General features: G+C 38.4%; 1 protein-coding gene across 6 annotated transcripts in view; it reads right to left on the bottom strand.

Annotated features, from left to right (window-relative positions):
* TRPM3 (transient receptor potential cation channel subfamily M member 3) overlaps positions 1-13,083 on the bottom strand; it is a 396,319-nt gene that overhangs the window by 59,051 nt on the left and 324,185 nt on the right. For all 6 annotated transcript variants that reach the window (XM_052701292.1, XM_052701293.1, XM_052701289.1 and 3 more), the window contains exons 9-10: positions 9,153-9,225; positions 887-987 (exon numbers count right to left, since the gene is read on the bottom strand). In XM_052701292.1, coding sequence (XP_052557252.1) covers positions 887-987; positions 9,153-9,225 — 174 coding nt within the window. The remainder of the gene's footprint in view (positions 1-886; positions 988-9,152; positions 9,226-13,083) is intronic.

Genomic DNA, 13,083 nt, shown 5'->3' with positions numbered 1-13,083 from the left:
CAAATACTTGTGTAAAAATAGGATATGAATTTTCATGACAGTAACAAAACAACTGTCACAGTAATGAAAACTGATCTAACAAAAACTTCTGAATGAAGATGTGGGTTTTAAGGGTGAAGATAGGGTCAACCTGGCTTTGCTGGGTGACTTTTACCACTGTAAAAACTGCATCACAAGTTGGAAGTTATGACACCAGAGAATGCTCCTCCACTTCCCCCCACAAAGTTCAACATCCCCTCTTTTTATGGCATTTCTAGAGTTCTATCCAGGGAGGCCTGGTGGACAGTGTCGGCCGTGGACCCCTCTCCACAGCTGGTAGCTGGAGCACAGGATAGGACAGTTGAGAAGCAGGCAGATCAGGCAGAGCAGCACTAGGCACAGTATTAACACTGGCTCAGAAGCCACAGCTCTCCAGTGGTAATGCCACCTCCCGTGCTCACATTCCATGTGATGACTTACCACACCTCTGCAGCACCTTTTTGATGTCTGCTCATCATCAACTTCAGCATTTTTAAGTGAAAAGACTATAGGATGAAGAGCAGAGATTTTAGTTTACAGCCTGATAACTTAACATGATTGTTAACGGATACTTGTTTTTCTCAGCTTGCAGAATGATTTCTTAGTAGTATCAATGTATTGTTTCCTGTTTTTCTATAGGTGTCAGTGTTGAGGTATCATTAGGTGTCACCACTGCCTTGAATGAATGCATTAAAATATCTGCAACTTTGTCTGTCCGTTGCTGTGTTTGGGAACTTTGTGTTTGATTGGGAACATGATTCAACATAATTCGAACTGTCTTAAAACCACCAATGCCATAAGAATGGACTTAATGTTATGCAAGGTTTAAGGTGTTTTCTGTAGAAGATGCTGCATGTATATACTATACCGGCCATTGCTGCCCGTAAATAAAGATCTGACTGCGAGCGATGTCTACTCTGTTCCAGGCTAAAGCCAGGCTCAGCTGGTCGGGAGCAGATGCGTTAGCTCCTGTGTGTACAGAAGGAAGTGTGGGGAGGAAAGGAGGAGACAAAAGAAACAAGACACATTTTAGACACAGACAAATGCCACCTTGGTAATTCCTTTAAATCAGAATTCTCACAGATGTCCAAGTCACTTCTGCAACTGATCTCATATTAAAATAAAGCCAAACTTCCCATTATCCCTGGAATTAAATCCCTATTCTCATATCTAAATCTATGTTTCTCAGACTGTCTCATAGATGCTAATAAGTTCCCGTCATCCTCTTGAGAATTTACGTTTGTGGTGTAGCGAACTGGTTTTTCTCATCTTGGTTGGGAAACCAGAGAAGAAGCCTGGAGGGATACTGACCTGGTATAGCAATACACATACACACCTACACCCACAGATGTACACAGGCACACACTCACATCAAGCAGTTACTGGAAAGTTGAAATCACACAGACCAAACCAATTTAAATAAACATGCAATTTATGCACCTCTTTTATGCATCCCTGCCTGTATAAACATAGGAATTCCTCCTCAGTTTGGACCTTGGAATCCTGGTGGGACAAATTTCCCTTCACCCACGTGATATTCTTGTAAAAGAAACCCCACTCAATAGAGCTGCTGTCAAGGTATAACACATCATCAATAATTAGGAATCTATGCAGATGGGCTTGGAGTCATTTGTTTGTGGGAGTGCATGTTTTCCCCTTTATTTTAATGGACACTGTGGGACTTCCCTGTCATGCTGTGTTTTTTTACTGTTTCACTAAGGATTTCAATGTTATTAACCGATTTGTAACAATAAAGCAGTATTCGTGCTTCAGTGTCACCGTGAGAGCTGGCCTGAGTGAACTGATCAACTGAATAAATAAGGAACCCTTCCACTTTAACTACCTAGACTCAGAGAGATTAGGTGACAGGCTCATTTCTTAAAGGTGTAATAACTCCACCTTTCTCTTGATTCCATTACATTTTATGCTGACAAATGGTCCTTATTGAGAGAGGACAAACAGGAGCTTTTCATTACTTCAAAGCAGTTCTGTCCACATTTCAGTACTATTCAAAATCATGCACTGTTCCAGCAGAAAGAGGACTGAAATAGAGGCATAGAAAATATATAGCATTATGAGCCAACTGCTGAAATCCTCAATGTAAGATCAGTTCAGCAGACCCCACGGAATCTTAGCCTACACTTTAATTTTCTAGCTCATAACTTTTCAGTCAGTTCACTTTGCTAAATACTTTGCAAAACTTGAAAGAACTATTTGGTACATAGATCATTTGCATTTTATTACACAAATGAGCTCTGATAAGAAGGCAAGTGATGCAAGAGCAGAAAGATAAATAAAAATGAAGGCAGTGAAGACAGTAAAACACTGATCTCTGATCAAGAAGGGACATGAACATCCTTTGGTTAAGACTCAGCTTCTTGTTGCTTTATATTATAGTACAGTCAAAAATTCTTACAGGTGATGTCAATGACATCCAAACTTTCCTAAGTTTCTTATGCAAGTAACATACAGCATTAAAAAACAGATAATATTTGCTGTGGGAAAGGCAAAGATGACCCTACAGTTTTATATGTATTAAAAAAAAAAAAAAAAAAAAAAAAAAAAAAAAGGGTAAAAATACCCCAATTGGATATAATAGTAAAAAATTAGAACAGAGAGAAAATAATATTCTCCTTTTTTCCAAAGCAAACAACACTACCTCTCAAAACACCCTTTGATCTCCTCATGCCTGTCTGCATGCCTGCACAAGAAAGGAGCACCTCGGCGGGGTCTCACGCAAAGTCTCTGGAAAGCAGTGGAAGAAGCACATGGGTGAACCCCAAAACCCAAGTGCAGTCATGGTGATTCCACCAAAAGGAACCATTCTTCACATATGATGGGGGAGTTCCACCTTCAGACTTTGCTAAACTGACTACAGCTTACAGTCTGGGTAGCCAGGAATCCTTCAGGCTTAGAAACCATTTTGGACTGAGAGTGGGTCAGATGGATAGGGAAGGATAAAGGCAGCTCCTTATAATGTTCCCACTTCAGCCAAAGCTAAAACCAAATCACAAAGACTACAGGTGAACCTTCTGATCCCCAGCAGGGAGCCATCCCCTGTCTGTCCTGAGGAACCCCTGGACTGTTTCATGCTTTAGGAAAGACCCAATTACAGGATGAGCACAGGGCCCTCTGATGCACATGAAGGGGGAACTAGCATGAGAAATGAGGCAGCCATTCACCAGAATTGCCTTAAATGCTTATCAGAGTCCAACTATTCGGAGAGCAGAAAGCAAGAAGGTGTATGTGCGATCTCAGAGGTGAAACTCTTCTAGTTACCATGGCACTTCACCATGGCAGTTCACTTCACTGTCCAGCAAAGTACTGGAAAGATCTAAAAGTTGAAAAATACATGGTTTCTCAAGGAGATTTTGTACTTCAGGTCCAAACCAGTCTATCAGAGTGGAAGCTGAAGAGTATGGGTCAGGGCTCTGCCCTTCTGACTGTGAGGTTTTGTTGACAAAAGACTCTTATATCTGTCTCTGTTTTTCTGTTTTCCCTATATGGTTTTCAGGTCAGTGTGGGTGGCACTAGTGTTCCACAGAAAGAGAATCAAATAAATGATGTTAAAAGTTTATTCAGAACACCTCATGGGCCATGGATGATTGTTTCAATTGATTTTATTTCAGAATGCACCAATGACTTCATCCAAATGAAAGAATGTATTTCAGGTGAAATTCCATCCAGCATTTAGAAGTAAAAATAATTCCACTAATAAAAGAAATACTCTTTTGCGTGAACATGAGTGGTGCTTTCTTGAAATACTGCCTCATTTCAATCATCTTCATGATTGCATTTGGTGATCCAAAGCGTGGATTTGAGTCAGTAAGAACTCCAAAAGTGATTTTGTGAAGATTCATCTTGGTCATAATTACCACTGGAATGCACTCAAATAAAAGCTAAAAAACATTTAGGAAATAAAAAATAAAGTAAATAACATATGTCCGGGGAAATTTAGATTAGATATAAGAAAAAGCTTTCTGTCTCAGACAGTGGTCAGGCTATGGAATGGCCTGTCCAGGAAGGTGGTGGAGTTGCCATCCCTGGCAGTGTTCAAGAGGCGTCTGGATGAGGAGCTGCGAGATATGGTTTAGTGCTTGTGGTAGCAATGGTGATGGGAGGATGGTTGGACTTGTATGATGATCTTGTAGATCCTTTACAACCCTGTGATTCTATAATTCTATGAGTCTATACTGGTCTTATAAACTGCAAACAGAGGGTCATACTGGAGTCAATTCTTAGGGTCTTATTACAGAAATAAGCATTTCCTATTCCCACATTTGTTTATTCTTATCTCATAAGACTTTAGGAGTCTTTTCTTTTTAAAAGAAAACAGACTTTGTCTAGTTCTGTTCTCTTATTTTAATTACGATAGCATATTTATTGCATTAAACAATATTTTAGTCAATCTATGACTAACATCTATGTAACATTTATTCAGTTCTGATGTCTGGTTGAGCAAAAGTTATCTTCTTCAAAAGAGTGCTTTAGACAACAGGAATAATAACTACAGAAGATTCTTTCTTCCCTTCATGTATTCCCAGAAATAGAATTCAATTTGAGATACAGTGGATTGATGTGGTACTATTTTATTTGGATGTATATTTTGCTGAATACAGTTACATGCTGGAAAATGCAAGGATGCTGAAATATTAAATGAAAAAAAATGATCTGTGAAAGCTGTTCCTGCAGGTGTTAACTTCACGCTCTTAGGCAGTCATCTAAAACAGATTATTCTAGTGAAAACTCCATTCACATCAGATAATCTGTCCAACATCTTGGACCAAAATGTCATACACGTTGATGGTAAACTTGGGACTATAGACTTGAATGCGCATCCTAGATGAGCTAGGATACAGGCCAGAACATGAGCATTATGCCTTTGCAAGACTCCAGATTACTGAAGCAATACAGAACAATACACACCAGCCAAGATTTGCTGTGAACAATGTAAAAGCACTGATGAATTCTGTAGCTATGGTCTAAGATGCTTAGTTGTCAGGAATCTAAAAAGTTGAAGAGGCATAAAACTTACCTATATTGGCAGATACGGCTGTTGGAGATTCACTTCTACAAAGCTTTTGAGCACATCAGTACCCTCTTTGAACCATCACTTAAAGAAAAGAAGTAGACTAGGGGGTATAGCAACCCAAATTAGCTTTCTGCTCTGCATCTTGGCAGGTCTTAAATTGTCTTCTGTCACACAGACACCAACATCTTTGAAGAAAGGGCTGCTTTTGTGACAGCACCTTCCTGAAATTTAGCAAATCAATTGGCAGTAACAAAGCTGATAGCAAGAATAACTGCGGGGGCAGTAACCAGACATTTGGCCTGACTCTGAAACATACTGGACTGAGGTAACATTAATCCTTCCGTGTCAGAGATTTCACGGTTAACAGACTATCATACAATCTTCCAAGACCCTATAATGGCTGCTCAGTGACCATGAATCATGACTTATTCACAGGCTTAAGGCATCCGAAGACATCAGCTCTGCATTAATCTAAAAGGCTTATCTCAGAAAGTTATATATGTATACCACAAAACACCTCTTTTCTGATATTAACGATTGCAATGAGAAGGGTTCTGGAGCACAAGCTGAAATATGAGAGGTATGCTTCAGTCATTGCAACAGTCTCATGGATCGGGATCTTTGATGCCCTTTCACAGCACAGATATTTCAGCACTCCTACATATGCTGCCTTTAAATTCCCTCTCATACAATTTCTGCTCAATTAGCAGGCCAAAATACACTGCTGTTTGAGTTCCAACTGCTCAAGATAGCACAAGCAGTTAAGTTGCATCAATAAATACACTTGCTACAAAATCATGCAATCAGAAATTTACTTCCCACATTTGCATGTCTTTCTAAATGAAAAAAAAAAAAAAAAAAGGAGGAGGAATTCACAAACCATATGCTGTTGTGACATCTATGCAATATAAATTGATAATCGGTTTGCATGCCATTCTCTGGCTTACTGGAGTTCACTTCCAAGAAAGAGAGATCTGCTGACAAGATTAAACAAGTGACTCACAAAAACAAACAAGGAAATAATCTCACATATTTAGTTCAGAGTCTGGGGCTTGTGGAAAATCTGGGCCAAGAGAATTCCTGCCTTGGCAGTGTGCCTGAGTCAGATTTAAAGAGAATATTTGCTCGTTGTATATTTTACACAGTAAGCAGGAAATGATATTATGTGCTTCCCAGTCTTTGTCCTCCTCCTATTCCCTGAACAAATTTCTCAGGGTGGGATCAGTATTAAACTGGTGTGTGTCATGGACATAACAGCTGGCAAGAATTGCAAAATCCTCATCAGACTGTGAGGAAAGAACAAATAATCACACACCAGTTTCATGCACCCTTTCCAGATGGTTCTGGAAGGGTGAAAGATATTAATTCCTGAATTTAAACACGCACAAATTTCACAATAATTCAGATTCACCCTTTGAATCTGCTTACCAATAAATCAATATGCAAGTGGCTCAAAACTGCCAACTTGGATGCCTTGATCGGATGAAAACTCCGCCTCTCTATCAGCTTGATTTTATATCAGAAAGGATGTACTCAGAGAAAAGCAGGATTTCTTTCAGGTTGGCCCAGAACCTTTGTACGAAGACATGGTATAGACAAGGATATCTGAATTGTTTAAACACAAGGGATTTCACCTCTGCGCACACTGATTAAAAAGTTTTATGGACTTTTATTCCCTGTGATCAGAAATCTCACATTAACAAGATATAAAGTGGAATCTGAGATATACAATCTTCTTTGAATAACTCCAATACCAGAAGGTGTTGAGGAGCAGGGAAGAGGAGGCAGGAATTCTAGTTACACTAACTTAAGCAAGATGCTATTGCCATGAGCAGATTACAAAATCAATGCAGGCAAATATCAAAGAAGGAGTCAACATCTCTTATACATGTCCAGGCTCCTTCTGAGATAACATAAGTTCCCTAAGATGTCTTGCACTGCTATTATGAAGACAGAACAAGGTTTGTTTGTTTGTTTGTTGGTTTTACTGAGGAGGAGAAGGGACCAGTCACTAGCAACGTGGATGCTACAGGTAAGAGAAAACCAGTCACAGGACCAGAATGCAAACTTAATGCAGCTGCTCATCCAAATATTGCCAAAATAATTTTTCAAACAGAGAGCACTCAAGGCCTGTGATGTTTTTCTTTCAGATTCCTGGAAGACTGCTTTCAAGGTAGTAAAATATTTCCAGGGATTTATGCTGGGATTCAAATGTTGAGAATATACCTAGAAAAAGTGGAATGACATCTTTAATACAATCTGTATCTGTATGTAATAGGAATCAGCAGTTGTACTGATTGCCTTAAAAACAAATGGCAAGGGAATATGCTTTACATTGAGGATAGCAAAGTATATTTAAATTATATTTAAAATAAAGATGAAATCTACAATTAAAACATTTCCAGTGGTGGAAAAGACAAATTTGGTGATGGATACAATTCTTGTTCCTTGATTCGAATTAGTTTGTTTTTCCTTCCTTCACCTTGTTTTAGCTTCTGTGTCAAGACATCAAAAGTGCCTTGAGATTTAACTACGCAGATGGCTAAAACATGTTACTACAGAGTAGCAGCAAAATAGTTATGTTACTTGCAGGCCAAACACTAATATCTCGATCAAAATGAACAAAGAGGAGAAAATTATACTATCGAAGCCTAAAGAAATAGAAGCTGCTGCATAAAAATCATTCAAGTTTATTTCTGTGGTTGTATCTATCAGTTTGCAATTATATTTTTAAGGTGGATGGTTCTTGTTTACTCCTCCCATTTAGAATTTTGAGTTAAATGTTTGAAGTACAATTTTAGAAATGGGATTAAAAACTGTGTGAAAGGTAAAATAATCTTTCCCCTCGTTAGGTGAAAGTTATTCAGGCCTTCTCTCCTTCTTTTCATACAACTTCTTACAGCTTTCACTGGAAGAAGCTGAGCAGAAAACAGAGCTCTGGAATGAGCAAGATTAGTTCCCATTACCACTTTAAAACTCAGCAATTCTACTATTTTTTTGTTACGACTGAAACTCAAACCTGCCAAGTGGCAGCATGTACCCTTTTACTCCAGCATGGGGATGTCAGCAGCATGATGAAAGCTGCTGAAGAGCCTCAGGAAGCACAGCTTTCCCCAGGTACCTTTTGAAGAGTACTCCCTAATGATTCTAAGAATGCTCTTTAAAATTGTTTGGTATGTCTTGGTCTCTGTTTTTAAAATCAGTATCGCTTGTGCTATGTAACAGAAAACAAGACACAACAAGATTACTATGGTGACTGATACTTGTAACATGTGCAGATACCATCTGCAGAAATACCATAGAAATGGAAGGGCATGTCCTCCCTGCTCTAGTTTAGGTGAATAATCCTTCATCAGATAAGGATTATCTGGAGTATATACTCCAGAGCTTTAAAAATCTTACCTTTTTCTGTATTTGCACCATGTGATAATATCATATGATGAAGAGAGCCAAGCTCAATGACATAAGGTTGCCTGAACAGGGTCTATGACAAACTATGATTAGGAAATATTTTAGCAACAGAAAATTCTTTGTAAGACAATATTTTAAGAGCATAAATGTAACACTTAACGGCTTAGAAAGCCATCTGAGAACATTAAGAGCAAAACTACTAACACTCCAAAAGCTGAGTTCTCAGCTCTATCTATGGAGGCTGGAGGGAATCCCAGCGTTTCCATACCTTTCTAGGATGACTAGAGATAACATTTTGCAATAATGGTAGTTTTGTCTTAGCAGATAACTTCCACCTGTATTTTCCATTAGCCATCAGGCAATGTAAACCTGAGAAGTTCCTAGACCTAGCTTGTGAGTGCTAATCTTCTGAAGTAACTTCTGACAGAAAACACATTTCTTATGACACATCAGCAATTGCAGGTGGTGAATAAAGACTGAGGAAGAAATAAGAGTAGCTATTTAAACATTAATGAAAGATCTAGATTTGTAGAAAGCAGTTAGAGAAAAAGGTATACTTCAATTTCATGGTAGAAATTTACCATCTTGGTATGGTACATACTGCCAATAAATGCAGGTTCCAGCACAGTAGAGACACAGAGTTAATCCATTTGGATTGTTACAGACTCACTGTGAAGTGAAACTCCATTACCTTTCAGTAATGCTGTAAGGATAGCTAAATCAATATCCTGGTGTCCTTCTGATCCCATGCGAAATACTGTGATCTGAAACATTAAAAGACAATAGCATAATTGAAACCACAGTAACATTTTAAAGCAGAAATTAAATGAGATCTACAAATCTCAAAATTTCCCCATGGCTACAAAATCATTATCTTACTCAATTATTTCATGAGGAGGTTGTTATATAGGATTAACATATCACTTTTTTTTTTTTTTTTTTTTTTTTTTTTTTTTTTTGTGAGATAAAATTCACTGAAGATAAAAGTTCCATTAAGAATCACGTGGAAGAAAAATTCTCTGTAATACTTACAGGGTGAAATCAGAGATGAAAAAAAAATATTCTTGTATTAGATTAGCATTAGATTAAATGTCCCCACTACTAGGATGGATTAGGTGTGTTATAGGTTATGGATTTTATTTACAATATATGGCACTGAACAAGATGTTTTCAGCAAAAAAATCAGCAATCAACATCATGATTCTGTATAGCAGGAAGTTAGGTACATGATCTGTGCTTCTAATATCTTTAGGCATATGTAGTCAGTGATGAATATTATATATAAGCTTTGAGGCTGTTAGGTAAGATACACAATTCATGAAGAATTAATTTTGTGGGATTGTTCTTTCAAGACAATTTAACTCTTCGTTAAGACTACTCTGAAACATATAGAAGTGCAAATCTCCCTGCTCTTTTTGTTCCTATGCTCCTGGGCTTCTATAAAGACAATCAAGACTGCAGTCTTTTGTTATTGTCTTGTCTTTTCTAAGGCAACCTATGTTACCATTACCATTACCATTAACTGGTAATGTTTTCTCCTTTTGTCATTGTTGACTGCCTCCATAAAATTTTAATTAAATGATACTCTTAATTAGGAATCTTGTAAACATGTTTTATACATATATTCAGGAGCATATGTAGTCCCTGAATTCCTAGATTTCTACTCATTCGGCACCACTGAATTACAGCAGCATCTGCTGGCAACTATCAGTGCACAAAGAATGGTAGAGAGCAATGTGGAGAGAAAACACTGAAAGTGGTCAAGCTTATGCTTCAGTTTATCAGCTGCAATATTCCTACAGATTATACTCCAAGCAATTCAGCGCAGCCCTCCTGTTGCACCCATGTTACCTTCATGTGGCCCTGGGAGCCCCAGGGTGTTTGGAGGGATGTCAGAGATTTTGGCATCAGTGCCTGTAGTAAAACGTGCTGGAGACAGATAAGGCAAATTTTTTCATAACTTTTTTTCACCTTCGCAGTGACTGGCAAGAAAGCTTTCCCCTGCAGTGCAGTCAGGCTGCTTCTCCGCAGTTAGTGTGGGAAGAAACACACTTTTTTTCTAAGTATCATCTCAGTACACAGTAACAACATGAGCTGATGAGACCAGCCGCTCTTCTGTGTAAGCAAGAAGGAGGAACATCTTCCCTCCCAATGGTAGGTCTGGCAGTTGATGAAAATATGTGAACACAGTGTATCCACATAACAGATTGAGTATTAAATTCCTCATCATACTTTGCAATTTCCTATACTATTTTTGCAACGAGAGGCATCTCCATAGCACTGAAAGGATGTGTGGCTGCCTGGCAAGCTGGTGTTGGAAACATGTTTGCAGCTCTGTCCTCCATGGCATCAACACATGGCAAGATGCCCTGCTTGTTCTTTAAGTCCGTATAAAGGAATCTACATACCAGGGCTGAAAATACTGAAATAAGGCAGTTCAGAACATACAGAGGGAGAACAAAATAAATCTCAAACTAAACGTGTGCTCAGAGAACTCCCAGCTTAATTGAAAGGCTGCATAAAAACTGCGAACACTGAACAGCTTATCATCACACTAAACCTGAGGGAATTTTGTGTGCACTGGACCATATATAGAACTAAATTTCCAACTTCCCTTTCTTCTCTATCCACTTCACCCATTCCTCCCTTTCAGAAAAAGCTAACCTGCTCCAGCAGAACAAATTGCTGTGGTATCAAAAGTAAGATAGAGCCATAAAATTTATTTAAATTTGAATAAAAAGGGTACCTTTAGATAGTAACTGTTACTTTATTAGTATGTGTAAGAGATCTAGCAAAAACCCAAAGGGTAAAATAAAGAAAAAGAAGATAATTAAATTAGAGATGGGCATAGAAAAAGTGTTTGGACTCAAACCAGAGTTTTGATCATTTTGAGACTCATTCTGAAGACTCAAACAGAAATTAAATCTTAACCAAGGCAAATTCTCATGGTTATTCCTTTCAAAATGCTCAAAGGTTAGCAGCTCAATGAGTCAGATGATGTTACCGACTTCAGCCTGTTCTGAAAGCATGAAATCTTTCAGGACAAAAACAGGTATGCTCAGCCTCTCACAGTGGTTCAGGCTAACTCTCCCTCTCCACAACTGCTTTCTCTCCTGTCACAGACCATGAAGAAGATTTATGACAACCTGAAGCATTTTGCTACTCTTATTCATGCACCTTTATTTTTGCAGAAACTTCTCACAGCTAGTTATCTGTCAAATTGTTGTCTCAAGCCTCAACTCAATCTAGAATTTACAGGCTTGTCTTTGCCCTGTTATGTTTTCCCACATAGATTGCTTGTTTCTTCTTTCCACTGTTGTCCTAAGACTTCACCCATGTGTTACTACATTCACAAAGTAGGGAATTTAAAATAGAAACTGCACTGTAGTTTGACAAGTACTGAACTTTCTCATGCATCTCTGAATATAAAATTTTAATCCTGACCTGCAGTGTTCTTCAGTTACAGTCTTGTTCATTTGTATCTTTGGAAGTAAATGTTGGAAAGTATCTGATTTGTCACTGTCTTCAGAATAAATCAGGCATATAAATTGCAGCATGCTGGCTGATATACCATTTGGATCATCACCACCACTTGTACCTTGGCAAAGCCACGTTGCTGAACCTTTTTTTCTTCAGTATCAATTCATGATCCAAGAACAATGCAGTGGGAGAGGGAGAATATCTAAGCTATATTTTCAGCCCCAGAACACACTGGAGGAACCCTCAGGATCTCTGATAGACCTGGAATGCATCTCCAATTGAAGCTTTACCCCTGGCTGATGTCATGACATTCATTAATGAGGAGGGTTGTGCCTGCCCTCTGTCTTTTCTCACAACTTCTTTTAGAAACACAGCCACAAATGCTGCCCCTCTGTTTTTTTTGTGCCACTTTTAAACAGAGATAAGCAGTAATATAAAGAAGCTTTGAAATACACTGAGAGAAAAAGAAAAGTGCACTATTCACTGCTGGATGTAATCCCAATGTCTTATACTAAACCCTCTCTTCACTGTGCCATCGAGAAAGCATGTCTTTTACTTAGGAATTCATTAAGTATGAAGAGACAACAACTGCTCCTAAACCACAGGCTTACTCCTATACTTATGCACCCTTTCTAGTTTTCCTAGTGTTCTTTATTTCTTGTAGTTAGAGGAATAAGGACATAGGGACACTTTGCAAAGTATTTACGCAGACTTTGCACTGAGAAATGTTCAATATCTCCAGGACTCATAAAAAGTCAATCTGTCCCTCATACTCTAGGCCTGTTTTTCTGGCATTTTTTTCCTGATTGTAATTTACTCATCTAGTTTCAAGAAACATTAATTTATTTGACATCTTCTGGGTGCCTTTTCCCTAAACACTGGTGGATAAATCAGTGCTGAAACTAAGTAATAGCACATTGATGCTGCTATGCCATTTACCAGGGCCTTGTTAGAACAGGTTACAGGTGCTACTGCGCTAGTGTATACAAAACTGCCACGCTAAAGGAAAACATCTGGGCCAGTAAACTCTATTACCAGCTATCTCTTGATAGACATTTGCCACTGAATACCACTTGATAACACTGAAAATAATAAAAGCTTTTCTTCTTTAAAGAAGAGACACAGTGCCTAAGAGCCATTCA

This window comes from Tympanuchus pallidicinctus, unplaced genomic scaffold (assembly GCF_026119805.1).
Source record: "Tympanuchus pallidicinctus isolate F22 unplaced genomic scaffold, pur_lepc_1.0 scaffold4, whole genome shotgun sequence".
NCBI lineage: Eukaryota > Metazoa > Chordata > Aves > Galliformes > Phasianidae > Tympanuchus > Tympanuchus pallidicinctus.
This window is presented reverse-complemented; position numbering and strand designations above follow the sequence as displayed.